The sequence below is a fragment of the Olea europaea genome, unplaced genomic scaffold (genome assembly GCF_002742605.1).
Source record: "Olea europaea var. sylvestris unplaced genomic scaffold, O_europaea_v1 scaffold187, whole genome shotgun sequence".
Taxonomy (NCBI): domain Eukaryota; kingdom Viridiplantae; phylum Streptophyta; class Magnoliopsida; order Lamiales; family Oleaceae; genus Olea; species Olea europaea.
In genome coordinates, this window is record NW_019236492.1 from 518624 (window position 1) to 536795 (window position 18172).

An 18172-nucleotide genomic window follows, 5' to 3' on the forward strand; every position below is an offset into this window, starting at 1 on the left:
CCTGATGATTTGGCCCCCAGAAAAAATGGGGTCTGATCTCTCTGCCCGGACTCTCCTCGGTCCCTTGATTCTCTTCTTCGGGATGACTACTCTCCGTGCCTTCGATCTTCCTTGTTTGGGGAGACAGATCTGCGAGGATATTCATTCCTCTTGGAGGGGTGTGGGTCGGTCCGGTCTGGGCGTCGAGGAGCGTCTCTGCATTCGTTGGTGTCATACCCATAAAGTTGATGGAAAGTGCAAAATCTTGCCCCTTCCAAGGGCCTATTTGATCGCTTCTTCTTCTTTTTCTTGCTATCGTTTCTTCTAGATGGCCCCGCTTTGCCAGGAGCATTTTCATATGCCAATACTAGCACTGCATTTAGTGTGGTAGAAGCCAGTGCCTGTCCGGAGGTGGGAGCTATTGTGTGTCCTACTTGAGTCCATTGCTGAGTAACAAGGTGTGCTGCGGGTCCTCGACCTACCTGCCTCTGAGGCGGAGGGAGTCCCTGCGCGGCACGATTTCGGTGATCAATCATTTCTTCACTCACGATTTCAACTCTCATCATTTCCTCGAGTTCGTCATAGGTGGAAGGATTATTGCTGCGCACGTCCCTCCAGAACAAAGTGTTCATGTTGAGGCCGCCTTTCAGGGCTGAAAGAGTTTCTCTGTCAGTGACCTGTTCACAGTATGTGATTTCGTCCGTAAACCTGACGAGATAGTTTTTCAGCGTCTCTCTAGGGGCCTGCCTCATGTCTTGCAGGTGTTGCACTAAGGCCTCTCCTTCTCTTCGCGAGAGGTACTGATTCAAGAATGCCTTCTTCAAATCTGGCCAACTTCTAATGCTTAGGGGAGGAAGCCTACTGTACCACGCTTTGGCGGCTTCGCCTATTGTTAAATGGAAGGCTCCGTATTTCAAAGTAGACGAGGCTCCCCTGAGACTCATTTTTGTCATATACTTGATGAGGTGCTTCTCCGGGTCCCCCTTTCCTTCATACTTGGGGATCTTAGGGGGCATGAAATTTGTTGGCATTGGGAAGCTTCGGATCTCCCTTGAGAAAGGGAGGTTATCATCATCATCGTCAATCTCATAAGACCGACAGGGCTCATCTAACCCTTCATCATCTTGAACGTTCTGGAGGGTGAAGGTGCTTCTTCTCGACTCCCCAATCGACTAGGTTCCTCCTGTCCCTCCTATTTCTAGGAGGAGGAGGAGGAGCATGTTCTTGTTCCAGATCTGGTCGAACTGATCTTCTCACTAGACGGACCCTATTGCTAGGATCCTTCCCTATCCGATCGAAGATGCTTACCGACCTCTGTTCCTCATATTCTTGAGGAAAATTGTCCCCCAAGTGTGGTTCTGATAGCTGGTTCCCTTGCACATAAGATGTGGCTTCAGCATCCACTTCTCTTTTGAGGGGGCGTTTCTGTGCTGACTAGTGTTGCCTCGGGAACGAGATACTGGGGCTTCCTGTAATGGGTAAGATCCTTGGGGCATTTGAGAGCCCTGGTGACCTCGGACTTGCATGAGAAGTTCATGCATCACCATATTCTGAGCTGCGATGTCTCTCATGCCCGCAGCTATTTGAGTCATTCTTTCAGTGAGCATGGCTGTTCTTTCACCTCGGCGACGCCGGTGATGGGGTCTCTGGTGAGTAAAATTGTTATGAAACGCCTCCTCTTCAGAGGCCTCTCTCATGAGGTTGTCGTCTTCATGGCTATAACTCATCCTATCTCATTTTTCAAGGGTGGTGAAAACTTGGATTATAACTCGACTTTATTCTTTTTCAAGAACGTGCCATTTTCAGGGTTAGTCGCTAGTTTTCTGGTAATTTCTCCAGTGGAGAATGCAGAACTTTGAACGGGAAGTGTTTCCCACGGACCGCGTCAATCTGTTGACCTTGAAAATTGGACTTTTTACACGGCCAACCGAGAGCTACTCCACGTATTCCTCCCTACGCACAATCAACGCACGGTCAGATGCACACGGTCGGGACCAGCGAGGGTTGTGGCGGTCGTATACACTCCGACAGTTAAGTCAGGTTCAGGTGGTCGGAACAGTACCCAGGGTTGTGCAAAATAATAAGGGGGAGGAGAAAATATATATATGCTTGCTATGGAGTGCTATGTAGTAAGAATTTCATTACTTTGGCCTCTTGCCAACCCTTGGGTATTTATAGGTGGGATGAACCGTTGGATGTGGGGCACGTGTATACATCTGACGGTATAAGGTGTCTACTCATATGCGTCAATCAGCCACGTCTGTAGAGTGGGCGGGTAATTGTTTTTCCCGAGTTGAGTTGACATAAAGTTGATAAGTCACATCAACTAGCCTCATGGAGACGTCAAATCAATTTAAACCTTAGGTGCAGAAAGGATCTTGGCAAAGATCTCCTTCTGAAATTGGTGGCGAATCTTCTGACAGAAGTCCCGGAGTGCACTTCGCCTCGGTCTCAGGGGCAAGGGCGTTTCGATCAGTTCAGCAGGATCGCCTATATCTCGCAGTGTGATAACAGGTCGTTGACATTGGGGAGATCACTTCGGAACCACTTCGAGTGGGTGTCTAGCAAATCGGAGTGTGTGGTGGTGAACATTCCGAGGTAGTTCAGATTGGGGCATAACAAAAAGTATGAAAATTTGCTTGTATTATTATTTTTTATTTATGTTATGGGTAACTACGATTTTCATTTACCTCCTACTTTGTGGTGAACTCAACCTTGCGAAGAAAAAAAATTGAATGTAATACAATATGAGAACTCAGCTTAAGAGTTTGACTCGAGCTAGAAAAATCTTTAGTTCGACCTTGACGACAGAAGAAAGTGTGTGCATACCACCATTGCTTATTGGTTGGTTGCAAATAATCGAGATCTAGTGCTCATGGACTCACAATTTGATATTTTAATTTCGGATGGCTCCATCCACTCAAAATAGTTGAATATTTTAGTAGACTGATTGCACTAAACAAAGGATTAAACCGGTTTACCAGGACACAACTCCTACCGACCATTCACACCAGGTGGGTTCCATGTATAAAAAATTACCCAAAAAATACCACTCACCCCTTGTTGTGAGGAGTCTACCCTGGCACGCCAGCAAAACTCCTAAACTAAAGCTCACTTGCAAGTTCTCAGTCCCCTGTGCAAGTTTTGTTCGCCCAGACACGGACAAGAGAGTGAAGTAAAATAAAACATAATAGAAGAGAAGATATAATCACAACCTCCAAAGTTTAACGTAATGTGGTTTACAAGTCATAAATCCAATGTCATCAGGGAAATAGAAACAGATACGACATGAAGAACATTCAAAATACAAACTTTCTGTCTATACAATATGCAAAGACTGGAATGACCATAAAGATGAGCAAATCCTCGAGAACTTGATCATCAGACATCAGCTAAGCTTTCTGGTGCAACAAATCCAATGCTGAAGTCGAAAGTAATGCAAGTCAATTGCTTATTGTTTGCGTCAACCATAGTCATTTTAAGTGTGTATGAACCCTGCACATGTCAAACACCATAAGCTCTTGAACGTCGCCAAATGAATATCTGATTCTCTGGTAAATTCTTCCCTTCTCTTTTTCTTAGTTATTTATTAATTTCAATTTTTATTTATTATTATTTTTTTTTGGATGTGGGTGTTTGGGGTGGGGGAATTTTGATATGAACAGGGAACTTACGGGAGGCGTAATTCCAGGCAACTCCTGGGAATGAGAAACAACAAAATCCCCAGCAGAAACCGGGCAGGATGTCTTCAAGCAAAGATCGTGTTTCTCACTGTAGACGTGAAATATAAAATATGTAACATCAATAGTCAGCTTCCCACCGGAGATTGGTTCCTCTGCAAGGCAAGCTTCACATAAGTATCTTCTCACAATTCACATTATTTCAACAAGAACAGAAGCTCCAGTCTTGATGATGAACACGTGCTTATTTTTGGTTTAAAATAAAAAATTAGGAAAAGGACATAGGAAAGAATTACTGATAAATAGAGGCATCAAGCACATCCTGCTTCCTTCTTTACCCATAAATAAAAAAAAATGAACAAAGAAAGTCCAAGCATCATTTGGACAATGTGCTTTGTTCTGTGATCAATGTCCTATGAAGTCAAACAACTTTTGTGACACAAAATTTAGTAACTTATTTAGCCACTTTTAGTCTCCCTTTAAAACATAACTCTTTAATTCTCATACTCATTTTCAACCACATATTCACACAATAAAATATTTTGCGCATAAACCCAAAAACTCTCTATTTTTTAACCACACATTCTCCAAAAAAAATCACTATTCAAAACACCATTTTTTCAAAATAATGGCATCAAGCAGGGGCTTAATTTTCAGAATAAAACTAGGAGAATTATAGGAGTTTATTGAAGTTCTACCACATTAAATTATGTGCTTTTAGAGACAGAGAAACTAATCCTAACAACCACCTAAACCATCAAATAGTCTTAACTTTCAGAAATCTTAAGAACATTTTTTTTGGTATATGCTGAGTGCTAAATTCTTTTTACACATATTTCAAACGCATCCATTTGACACCGCATAGAAGCTATTAAGAAGGAAAAGAGGCACGTAAAATTTGCTATCACTGTCCCTTGTTCTAATACACAATTCAATGATTACAAAAGTTAATGCGCAGAAAAGGTTCCAGTATTGAAAGGGTCCCGAAATGTCTGATATATGAGGTGAAGATATTATATGAAGCATAAAAACCAAACCATTACCGGTAGATGCAGCAATGCTGAAGGTGGTATTTTTGCCTCTGGAGATGGGATAAGGATTTATCTCAACTCCACTAACCTTGACAGGGTAGTTGGCTTTCTTATCTGCAATTTATTTGGAGAGTGAAAAAGGTGAAATGTATAGTGCAAAACTAAGAAACAAAATTTTCTCAGAATTAACAAAAACTACAATTCTCAAGAATCTTGCTCAAGGTTACAAGCAAAGAAGCTAGACATCTATACGTATCATTTTTTCCCAATGGTACAACATGATAGATTGAGGAACTATAAAGAATAAATACAAATAATATGCATATTTACAACTACTACAACGTATGCATAACTTTCACATGTACTACATTACGCTACTAGTACAAATCTTATACATATTGACTCAAAAATGAATGTATAATTTCAGTTAAAACCTCACCGTACAAAATAAATATCATTAAGGATTGTAGAAATTGTAATTTTTCTTATCTTTTATTGTACTTGATGGAATTATAAACAAAATTATTAATTTCTTGGTGAGTTGCTACAAACATTTAAGGTATGATCATATTTGAAGTAAATGATATTTTTATCTCATTCTAACTTGCATTGTTCCATTATTGTTTGAGAAGTGTTTGGCCAGTACCAAGATTTCCAATTTTAACTTTTCAATTAGATAAATAGATTGTCAATTACATATTGGATAGTCCCTAATAGTGCTGGCGTCCAATGTAGAGAGTTTGCTTCTTGAGCGTGTTCAGAATCCTTACATTCAAAATTTGAATTAGTCAAAAGTAAAATAAGAAGAAAGAGTAGCAATTTTTAAAAGACTTCTTTTAGCCATGTTTTTAGTAAATCAAAATGTCCTTCTTTACAGAATGTCAATTTTGCATCAGAATGGATAATCAACTTAGCCAACTTGACCCTCAACTCACCCAAGTTGACCAAAATATCCATTCTGCCACTTCGACGAGTTGGGAAATTGATTGTGTAAGTGCTTTGATTTTGGGCACATAACATGTACGGCAATGGAAATCCATTTCTATTTGTCACTCTCTGACTTCTTCATTATCCACAAAATTTTCAATTTTGAAAACATAGCAAAATCTATAACTTAGCAGTCCAATCTCCTTTTGAGTAACTCAACACTAAACACACATTGCCACGACTAAATATCCAGTTTGAAGATTCTTCACACAGCAAGAAACCCTCGTCCCACATTAACCAGATACCCCGAACAATTCAATTTTCCTTTTCTTTCTGCCTTTGATTATCACATGGGTGTATGAGGTAAAAATCCCTAATGATCATTTCTACATTGGATTTCGTTAAAAAATAAATAAATAAATAAAATTTGCATGGGTGAAAAAGAAGTTCTAAACAAGACATTCAATTTTACCGGCACGGCAAAAAATTAACTCAAGTACAAATACATGAATTACAAATTCAACAGACAAGGACAGCTACACTACTGAATTTATATCTTTTTCGATTCAGCAAAAGATAACGAACTAAAATAAAAAAGCCTAAACCCTACTCAAATGAACGCGCAAATGGATTCAATCAAAACAACGCACAAAACGAAGAAATCAAACGAAATTGTGATAAATAAAGTCAAAACAAAGAAGAGAACTTACTGCAGTAATGAACCTCAGTGGATTTGGCAGAAGTGAAAGGTATAATCGAACACAATGAGAAGAAGATTAGGGCAAGCAGAGGCTTAAACTGAGCCATTTTCATACTTCGATAATTTATTGAGAGAGATGAGAAAATTTTCTAATAATTTCTAGACTATTTGTTCGGTGATCTGTATATAATTTTATAATTAGAAATTGTTTTCTAGACTCTCCCAATAGTTGATGCAGAAAGATTCCTTCTCCATGGTACTTTTAATATTAGCTATGTTAAACAATCAATTTTTCATTTTAACTAAAAAAATTTGACATTCACCATAAAAGTCTATTATGGCATAAAAGATAAAAATACCCTTAAAATGAGTTATACAATTACAAAAATAAAAATTTGTTAAAAAGATCAAAATATCCTTAAGTTACAAATTAAAATCCAAATACCTCTCAATTGAAATTTGAAAACGAAGTCACTCTTTTCACCAGCTTACTCTAACACGATAAAAATCCTTACATTTTTCATCCACTTCAACCTCGAGATTTCATAAACTTATCAATTATCAATCTCAACAAAAATATTTGGTTAAATTTCAGCACTTTAATTCGATAAATATCTTTTCCTAGTATTTAATTTTGTTTTTATTGAAATCGTATATTTTTTTAAATGGTAGAGAAAATAATATTAGAACCGAAGTGAAGGCCGGCACCGATCGTCGGAACGAATTATGGTCTGTTACGGACCATACGGACCATTAAATGGTCAATGGTCCATAACGGACCACTGCGTGCCTGGTCCGGATCCAGATCCGAATTTTTCTTTTTTTTCCTGAATTAATTTTAATTTTTATGTTAAAAAATGTAATTACATATGAAATAAATAATATATATGTTAAGATAATGAACGAAATATTTAAAGATAGATTAAATAGAAATTTAATTTTTTTTTTTACTTAAATATATGTTTAGTAATTAAATATACAAAATAAATAATAAATATATGTTTAATAATAAATATATGTTTAGTAATTAATTATGGAAACAATTAATGTAATTAATTAAAGAAATACTTAAATGAAAATATTAATATATTTTAATTTAAAAAAATAATCGAAATAGAGTAATTAAACATGAAATCAGTAATATACATAATTAACGAAATATTTAAAGAATAAATGAAATTGAATAATAATTTTCTTACTTAACCAATTAAGATAATTAATTAAAGAAATAGTAAAATGAAAAATCGAATAAAATATTATTATTTTTAATCAAATAAATAATCGAAATAGAATAATTAAATATGAAATGAATAATATATATAATTAACAAAATATTTAAAAAATAAATTAAATTGAATAATAATTTTTTAACTTAACCAATTAAGATAATTAATTAAAAAATGGTTAAATGACAAATCAAATTAAATATTATTATTTTTATTCAAATAAATAATCGAAATAAAATAATTAAATATGAAATAAATAATATACATAATGAACGAAATATTTAAAGAATAAATTAAATTAAATAATATTTTTTTTACTTATCGAATTAAGATAATTAATTAAAGAAATAGTGAAATGAAAAATCGAATTAAATATTATTATTTTTATTCAAATAAATAATCAAATTGAATAATTAAATATGAAATGAATAATATACGTAATTAACGAAATATTTAAAGAATAAATTAAATTGAATGATAATTTTCTTACTTAACCAATTAAGATAATTAATTAAAAAAATAGTGAAATGAAAAATCGAATTAAATATTAATTCAAATTATTCAAATAAACAATCGAATTAAATTTTCTTACTGATTCTTTTTTTTGTTACTAATTGTGTTCTATAGTGTAAAAAACTATGGAACACTTTCAGAACAACGAGCTTGAGTATATTTTTTATGATTACTATGATGTCGCTGATAATTGTTTAATTCGTAATGCAGGTATGGCAAAAGCATGTGCCCAATCTGTTATTTCGACGAATTTCAAAAAAAAGAAAATGGTCAATGGGAATGGAAATGGACGAGTGAAGGAGAAGGGGTTGCTGCTATTTCGATAACAAAAAATACATCGTTTACGGAAATGTACAATGAAATACAAAACATGCTTAACGTCGATTCCTCTCAGTACGATATGGAATTGGGATTTTTATTTCAAAAGCATTCAACAATTTCAATTCCACCTTTGAAAGTTACTTCTGAAGTGCAAATAAAGCATGTAATTCAATTGAACCAAGGTCGAAAGACAACTCCTATTTGCGTAACTTTGTTGAAGAAAAATGTCCCCGAGAGTGAACACGAAGTTTTCGACGGAGAGGATCGTAACGAGAATGATTTTTGGGATACTGTTGAGATTGCTCGTGATGATGATGTGGTTATTCCCGGGACAGGTGTTACTGGCCATGATGTCACCGTTACACAAAGGATTTACGAGGAAGTTCAAGACAACGAGGATGAAAGGTCATTTACAAATCAGGATTTGATTGCTTTATTCAGACAGAGACATGAGTCTGGTGGGAGTTCACATGCTGGGCCGAGTATGCGGTCTTCTAATTGTTCGCGTGTAGTTCCTGATGATGAAGATTTACATGTCAATCAATTGTTTGACACGAAAAGAGATTTGCAAGAAGCTGTGCACCGAATTGCAATGAAACATAATTTTGAGTTTAAGGTCAAAAAAAAATCAAACAAGTCTACATACACAATTATTTGTGTGGACAACAATTGCAGTTGGCGTTTGAGAGCGACAAAAATGGACACAAATGAGTTCTTTGTAGTTCGCAAGTATGCGCGGGAATATACTTGTGAAGTGGGTATTCGTCAAAATGATCACAGGCAAGCTCGATCATGGTTTATTGGTCGACAGATAATGCACAAGTTTCAAGACCCATGGACGATTTACAGACCTACAGATATCATCAACGACATCCGTCGGGAGTATCGGGTAGTTATGAGTTACCAGAAGGTCTGGAAGGCAAAAGAATGTGCATTGGAAGATTTAATGGGTTCGACAGAGGAGAGTTATGCCAAATTGGTCAGGTATTGCCACAATATAGTGAGAACTAATTCTGACTCGACATTTTTATTGAAATCGATGGGCAGAATCGCTTCAAGTATTTTTTATGACTCTTGGACAATGTATTAGAGGTTTTCAAAATTCGATGTGACCTCTAATTCTAGTTGATGGTACAGTCCTAAAAGCTAGATATGAAGGGAAGTTGATTATTGCTACATGTCAAGATACCAACATCCAAATTTACCCTCTTGCATTTGGCATTGTCGATGGAGAGACTAATCGAACAATGCGTTGGTTCTTCACGAAACTGAGAGAAGTAATTGGGGACATCGAGAACCTTGCATTTGTGACTGACCGGGGGCAGTCAATAATAAATGCTATAGCCGAAGTTTTTTCGGAAGCACATCATGGTTATTGCATGTACCATATTCAGTGCAACCTGAAAAATAGGTACCGGGCAGTGGCATCGTTGCATTGTTTAGGAGAGCTGTAGAAGCTTACGGTTTTGAAGAGTTTACGAAGTTCATGGGCGAAATAGAACATAAATCAGAAAGTGCATGGGAATATCTATCAAATATGGGGGTCGAACGTTGGGTACGGTCACATTTTTCAGGACGTCGATACAACATGATAACGTCGAATAATACGGAATCCCTCAATGCATTATTCAAGAAAGATCGAGACTTATCAATTCTCGCAATGATTGAACATATTCGTAGCAAGTTGCAACAGTGATTTTATGACCGACGTGAGGAATCCCAGAATTGCACGAGTGTGCTAGCTCCGCTACAGGAAGATCGACTATTCAAAACTCTGGAAGTGGCAAAAGCTCTATTTGTGGAACCACTAGATCAATTTCGTTTCTCCGTGAGATGCGGCGTAATGTTGGATATATTGTAGACTTGAATGACAATACCTGCACGTGTAGACAATTTCAGCTGGAGAGTTTTCCATGTGCGCATGTTGTCACAATGGCTATGTATGGAGGATTTCCACCACACAGCTTATGTAGTCATTATTACACGGTTGATTTTTGGAGAGCAGTCTATGCCGAAACTATATTTCCTCTACCAAATGAAGCCGAGTGGGAAGTTCCTGATTATATTGTAGCACTCGATAATTTGTTGCCACCTGAAGTTCAACCGCGTACTCCTGGTCGTAGACGAACGTCTAAAATACCATCTACAAAAGAGTTTCCACAACTGCGTAAGTGCGGGAGGTGCAGCGCTACAGGGCATACACGTCGATTTTGTACAAGTCAGATCCCACTAAACAATGACTCGACAGATGTGTAATATCTATATAAATCATATGTATTCTCTATTTGTAATATTTTTTTATTTTCTCAATTTAAATCGGATGTAATTTTAATCACATTATTTAATTACTCTTTCTAACAACATATTTGAATAAAAAAATAGGTTAAGTATAATAAATGTATAATTGGTTAAGTTTTTCTTTAATTAATTATATTAATTGGTTAAGTAAAAAATTAATTATTTCATATTTAATTACTTATTTTAATTATTTATTTGAATAAAAATAATAGCACTTACTTCGAGTTTTCGTTTAAGTATTTCTTTCATTAATAATCTTCATTTGGCACGTATATTTGATTATTTATATTCCTTTAAAGATTATATTTTGTTAATTATCTTAGTGTGTATATTGTTTATTTAATATTTGATTGCTATATTTCGATTACTTATGTAAATGAAAATAATAATATTTTTTTCTTTTAATACAAGTGAGACAACGATATAAATTAATATGGAGAGATTACAGACACAACAACAATGTAAATTAAAATAATAATATTTTGTTAATTAAATATTTAAAAAAATTTTACATTACAACACGAATCATACTAAAGTAAACAACATTTACATTTCAATAAAATAATAGAATGCACTAAGGATCACAGTTATATTTATACAAGTCGCAAGCTAATTTATACCTCCACATATCAATCCAAAACTGATTTATTGTATCAACATTGCGACCAATGCTCAAAAACTCTATGTACTTTATTGCAAATAAGCCATAATCGCCCCTACAACCGAAAGAATAATATATTAGTTCGATAACATATAACTGAATATTAAATCTTAAATTTAAAAAGTTTTAAATCCTTACGATTTTTCTTGTTTTGCCATCGTCATGTTCCGCACAATGGCTAATCTGTCATTTACTCGAATTATCGCCTGACTAGCCATCATAGGCACGATCACAACCATTAACTCCAGTATTTGCTCCAATTGACTTTGTGTCAAACAGCTATGATCAGAGTCGTACACATACATAGTGGAATTAGCAAATACGATCTCCACTGAAAAACAGTGCGAGTTCGCGATCACTGGAATATACGTATATGTACAATCCGTCCACGACTTTTTGCACCTCGGCTGTAGCACAATCACCCACTCTAGCATGTACTCAGACAGAACATATTCATTCCCCTTGCTTAGGAGCTAGTGATACTCAATATCTATGATACGAACAAACTCAGAGCTTAGGATAACTCGACTAGAACTGTCATAAGATCTCAGGTATCTCTGAGCCCGATCGCGTAACAATTCCATAGCCAAGTCGATATGCTGAAACAAAAAAAACACCAACAAAAAAGGTAGAGTCGTTTAAGTAAATGAACCAAGAACTTCTATAAATATAAGAAATGAAAACTCAAAAAACTTACATCATCAGCGAGCTAAGCTGAGGTCATCAGTATATCTTCGAACCACATTTTAGCGTTGGGCACGGTCATACAGCCAATGGTATAACTATCTCTGAAAAATGAAAAAAAGTTACGAAAAATACAAAAAAAAAAGTAGTAAAATCATAAAATACTTACTCGGACTTAAGGGATTTGAACCAATCATCGAACGCCTTATGTCTGACCGGGTCGACGTCGCGAAAAAGATTGGGGAATGTCCCATCCACAAACCCCATTCTCTTCGCCTCGACCGTGTATGGGGAAACAATGTAATGTGACGGCAATCTCGATATCTTACCGACCATCAGCTCTTGGCGTCATTAGCACGCTTCTTACCCTTCGGCACCTCCGTCGCCCCCTCCGACACGAATACTACATCGTCATCCGTCATCTTTGGCGTCCTCTCGTCCTCCGCAACCTCCTCATCCTCCTCTACTACCACCTCTGGTGTCCCCTCCGCTACCTCCTCGGTCACCCCCTCCGGCATTCCTGTCTCTCTCTCCAGCACCTCTGTCCCTCCCTCTACCCCATCTATCATCCCGGCCTCCTTCGGCACCTCCACCCCAACCATCCCGGCCTCCTCTGGCACTTACGACTCGACCTCCACCGCCTCCCTTCCAGCCTCCGTCACCGAATCAAAAAACTCATCGAATCCTGCGGCCATTGCCCACCAATCTCGAGGAACACCAGTCTCCCCGACACTCCCTCTAACAGAACCTCGGAAGCCTGCTACATCACCCCGAAGTGCTGCAACCTCAGTATGAAGCTCTCCTAAATCTCATCGCAGCACTCCAAGCTCATCTCGCGGTGCTACTACCTCTGTCGTAAAATCCCGTCTTAGCACCCCTATCTCCTCTCGCAGTGCTACTATCTCTGTCGTAAAATCATGTCGCATCATTCCCAACTCCTCTCTAATAATACCAATCATGCGTGCAAAGAAATCATCTGAATGACGGGTCTGACTGGGTGCAGGCGATCCACGTAGAAGGTGGGTGGGTGCGGGAGACGGAGATCTCCTCGGAGAATGTGATAATGGCGGTAGAGGTGATCTCATCGGTGGAGGCGAAGGAGATATCCTACGTAGAAGTGATCGTTGTTCTACTGGATGATGCTCCTATACAGAGAAGACAATTAATATTAATAATCCACACATGAATATTATAAATCAGAATAAATAATGATCTTAAATAAACATACCCTATTTCTATCTGGAATGGACTCAAACACTAGATTGTTTTCAATAGGTCGAACATGTAATTCACGTACATATATTTGATCCTCCTCTTCCATCGAAACAACCAACTCAGCATGAACTTCGAGCTGACATATCCTATTTCAACATGTTAACGAACATGTATCGAGCCGAGTTAACGTACGTACAATATAAATTGCAAATATATAATACTCACCTGAGGATCGTTGAGGATAGCTGCCAAATCTTTAGCCGATGACTTCTCATGTGCTCGCCAATGAAGCATTCGTGGGTAGCTAGTCTCCCTTCTGATCGCCCATTTGCTATCCAAAGCAGGGATAGCTTCATATGCCCACAACTGCAACAATTACAAAAAAAAAATTATTTATACATTTAATAAAAAAGTTTAACACGCATTACGTTAAACTGAATATTTACCTGCAAAGCCATGCAAAGGCCATATACATCATATTTGCGGTCGCCCCTCTTCGATTTTGGCATAGTATGTACCTTCCTGAATACGTGGAGAGTATCGGTGTAATATCTCCGACCCCATGGAAAGCTGTTGAAAGCATCGATATCATCAACAACATCCAATGAAAAAAGGTCAATCGACGTCCTACGATATCGACACCTCAATATACTCTCCAATATATACACCAATCCTAGCTTCAACTTGTCTAACATGTGATCGCATCTCCTAAATGTGTCCTCAAACTTTGGTGGTGTAACCGGCCCTTTACCTCCAAAATATAAATCCAATAACCTTTTATTTGGTATAATACGGGCTCTCGCTTCTTCTTCTCCAATACGTCTCAAGCCTGTAATGAGGGCAAATTCAAGGATCGAGAATCTCGATACCTTCCCGTCCCCCATAGCAAAAAAAAAGGTGATCGCCATCGACTGGTTTAAGCAGTCGAAGTAATAAAGAATCAATAATCTGTCCGGAGAATTGCACGTCCTTCAACGGATAGAAGGACCATAAAAACGATCGATGGAGTATGTCGATGTGCTCCTCATCCAATTTATTATTCAATTTAATTTATTTTTTAAATATTTCGTTAATTATGTATATTATTCATTTCATATTTAATTATTCTATTTCGATTATTTATTTGAATAAAAATAATAATATTTTATTCGATTTTTCATTTTACTATTTCTTTAATTAATTATCTTAATTGATTAAGTAAGAAAATTATTATTCAATTTCATTTATTCTTTAAATATTTCGTTAATTATGTATATTATTGATTTCATGTTTAATTACACTATTTCGATTATTTATTTGAATTAAAATACATTAATATTTTCATTTAAGTATTTCTTTAATTAATTATTTGTTTCATATATTTAATTACTAAACTTATTTAATTACTAAACATATATTTATTATTAAACATATATTTATTATTTATTTCATATATTTAATTACTAAATATATATTTAAGTCAAAACAAAAAATTAAAATTCTATTTAATCTATCTTTAAATATTTTGTTCATTATCTTAACATATATATTATTTATTTCATATTTAATTACATTTTTTAACATAGAAATTAAAATAAATTCAGGAAAAAAAAGGAAAACAAGAAAGGAACCATTGTCAGGTCCGGACCGGCCTCACACTTACTTCAATAGGGGCTTATGCACTCCACTCATTGAAAAGGCAGGATCTTAAGTGATAGTCAGAGATCACCTGTAGGCTCGAGAAGGGAGGGACTCCAGGTTACTTCCTTCCTCCTACAGGCAACGAGAAGGCGGAAGTCATCGCGAGCTCTACGTTTGAAGCTTCAACACAGTTATTCCTTAGTAGCTCGTTGCTACAACTTCTCTTTGACTCACCCCTATCTCTAAAGGGGTGTAAGCACTTCACTCGCAATGACAGTTCATATCGACAGATAACTCAGCTGGTCTATTGAGATTTAGTCATATGTCGAGAATAACTGACACTAACTGTCGAGAACGATAGTTTATCTTGACAGATGAGTCACATAACTGATCTGTCGAGAATTAGTCATATGTTGAAAATTCATAACTGTCGAGACTTTCATATTGACAAATTAAATAGTTCACTTAAAAGATAGTTATATTTGTTTGTGTTATGTACAAAATATTGATAATTAAAAGTGCCTATTTTCTAGTTGTAGTTTGTAATTAAAAGGGCATATTTTTGCGTAATAAGGAAACTATCAAAATTCAATATGCATCAAGTACAAATAAACCCATATCAAGAGTCTCAAACCAAAAATAGTTGAAATAAATAAACCCACCAGATGGTCCATAACGGGCTGGAGCTCGCCGGAAAACTCCATTTCCGACGAGCTCCGTCTCATTTTTTCAGTTTTTCCAACATTTCAACCTCAAATTCGATCTTTTCTTCCATTTTAACCATAAAAAATTGAATTTAACTCATATTCAAATCCTAAACATTCAAACTTTCACATATTCAAAGAAATTATTTATAGAGAACATGTCTAACCTTCCAAAAAATGGCGTTCTCCGACTGATCGAGGTGTGTCCAGTCTTGGTCGAAGTGGGTCAAGTTCGGGTCGTTGGTAGGCGGAGGATCCGGACTACTTTTTTTTTCTCCTCTTTTTTCTCTCTATTTCTCTTCTCTTGTTTGCAAATGAGGGGGGTATTTTCGACCATAACAATTTTGTTTACATTAATTTTTTTTTTATTACAAAAATTTTGGTCAAAGGCCTTTGTGGAAAAGTGGGTGGGTGGGTGNTTTTTTTTTTTTTGATTAAGCAATCCTCAAACAAGAGACCTTCATGAAAATACTCTAGCATTGACTCAAACATATAATGTTTAGCTACCACGTTATTACCAATAATTTGTCCAAAATATAACTCATGACACTAACATAATTTATCTTGTGTCATCCATAATCAAGCATGAAATTCACCTCAAGTCCAATCCCTTGAATCAATCACTATTTTGACCATTCTCGCACATTACCATTCACGTGCCAGGTATAGATCAACCTATCCTTGCTTAGGAAATCACCGCTCTATCCATTGAGCTATTGTGCACTTTATCATTTAACTCATTAGGTCTGCTTGATATATTATTTTCATCAATATTGACTGTTTTTAGGTCACACCGTTTATGAGAAAGATTGTGAAAATCAGTGCTTGTAAGTTCTTTAGAGCACTGATTTAAGGTTGTTTCAAAATCAGTATAGTGTAATTTGGGGTGTATTTCTCAACCCAAAAAGAGTGATTTTTGGTTGTTTTAAAAAATTTCTTTCAATTTTACACCTATAAAATAATTATTTTCAATCCACATATTTTGTTCAAAAACAACTTGTAAATAAAAATACAATTATTTAAAAATTTATTTATAAGCAAAAAAATAATTTATTACTAAAAAATTAACTTAGCCCCCATTTGTCTACCATTATTCAATGAAAATAAGTTTTGGGATCGTGAATTTTTAGAGATTATCTGGTTAAAAAGTAAGAAAAGTTTTAAATTTATGTGCAAAATATTTTATTGTAAAAATGTGTTATTGAAAATGAGTTTGAGAAAAAAGAGTTTTTAAACAATGGTAGACAAACAAGGACTTATATGTACAAAATTATTATAATTGCAAAATTAACTTATAATTGTAAAATTTACTTATAAGCAACAAATGACTAATAATATAAAATTTTAATTATAAATAATTATTTTGTCATTTACTTTAAAAATAATTAAATATTATTTTTGGGTCAAAAATTTCATACAAAAAGTTATAAATTGAAAAAAAATGTTTATTATACATCACCACTTTCTAATTCTTTTATAGATTGATGAGGTGGTGATAAGTTGAATTAAAATTGTCAAAATTCTCTTCAACACTTAAACGGTAATGCTTATGTAAAGTTGGTTAGCTTAATGACAAAAAGAAATTGAGAGAATTTTTTATTTAGTTGTTGAGATTTTGATTCAGTCAAATCTCACTATATCATTAGTTGCTAAACAAATTAGTAAGTTGGGTTATACATATAGCACCATCATTAAGAATCACTATTATAGTCACCAAAAATCGAATACTCATAAACGTCTAAATAGTAATTTAAGAAACTTTCAAATCTAAGAATGAGACAGCCATTATTTCTAAACCTTTTTTTTTTCCTTACTCATTTTCAACCCACACTATTATAATAAAATATCTTTCATGTAAAATCAAAATTTTTTCCTACTTTTAGCCCTTATTTGATTTCCATTATTTTCGAAATACATTTTTCTCCATCTCTTTTCAACCACATATTTCTCAATAAGATGATATTATACCCAAATTTCAATTTTTTTTCTTATTTTTGATCTACACATTCTCTATCAATATATTATTCCAAAATACATTCTTCAGAAAAAAATGAGACTCAAATATGCGCTTAATCACAAATTCTCAAAAAAATTACTAATAAAAAACTCATTAATCTCAAAAAATGACTGACAGAGGGGGGGGGGGGCATAGTATCTTCTAATTTAAACATGAGGAAATTGTAAAAAACATCCATTTTCACATTATCATTTGCAAAAATGTCCCGAATTTGTTCCACTTTCGAATTTGTCCATTTTACTAAAATTTAGATCAAGATATCTTAGTAAAATTTTCAAATTCCACAAGAAAGACAAAAAATTCATATGAATTAAGCCCCTATTTGGACTCCAATAAAAACAAATTTTGGAGAAAATGTGCTTTTGGAATAGTGAATTTTTTTAGAGACCGTGATTAAAAAATGAAGAAAATTTTTTGGACTTACATATAATATTATTTTATCAGAGAATGTATATTTGAAAGTAAGAGAGAGAAAAATATTTTTTTGAAGTAATGCAGCTCAAACGAGGGCTAAATATTGTGTTGACAAATAGTATTAGACATTTAAACTATAAACTTGACACATAATCAATACTAGGCATTTGTTTGGGCCATAT

At 35.1% G+C, this 18172-nt stretch overlaps 1 protein-coding gene across 1 annotated transcript; it reads right to left on the bottom strand.

Annotated features, from left to right (window-relative positions):
- Positions 1–3167: 3167 nt before the first annotated feature.
- On the bottom strand, positions 3168–6580 carry LOC111378797 (putative phosphatidylglycerol/phosphatidylinositol transfer protein DDB_G0282179). Its single transcript, XM_023002049.1, has 4 exons — positions 6328–6580; positions 4703–4804; positions 3654–3814; positions 3168–3474 (listed from the first exon to the last, which is right to left on the bottom strand). Exons 1-4 carry the CDS (start codon positions 6428–6430, stop codon positions 3361–3363), a joined length of 480 nt encoding a protein of 159 aa, XP_022857817.1. The 5' UTR covers positions 6431–6580; the 3' UTR covers positions 3168–3360.
- Positions 6581–18172: the final 11592 nt, after the last annotated feature.

Excerpts from the sequence above, each read along its gene's own strand:
- LOC111378797 (XM_023002049.1), bottom strand. The coding sequence starts at position 6,430 with ATGAAAATGGCTCAGTTTAAGCCTCTGCTTGCCCTAATCTTCTTCTCA. Across the intron at positions 4,805-6,327 it reads CACTGAGGTTCATTACTGCA|ATAAGAAAGCCAACTACCCT; the intron begins GTAAGTTCTCTT and ends AATAAATTGCAG. Across the intron at positions 3,815-4,702 it reads CAGCATTGCTGCATCTACCG|AGGAACCAATCTCCGGTGGG; the intron begins GTAATGGTTTGG and ends CTTGCCTTGCAG.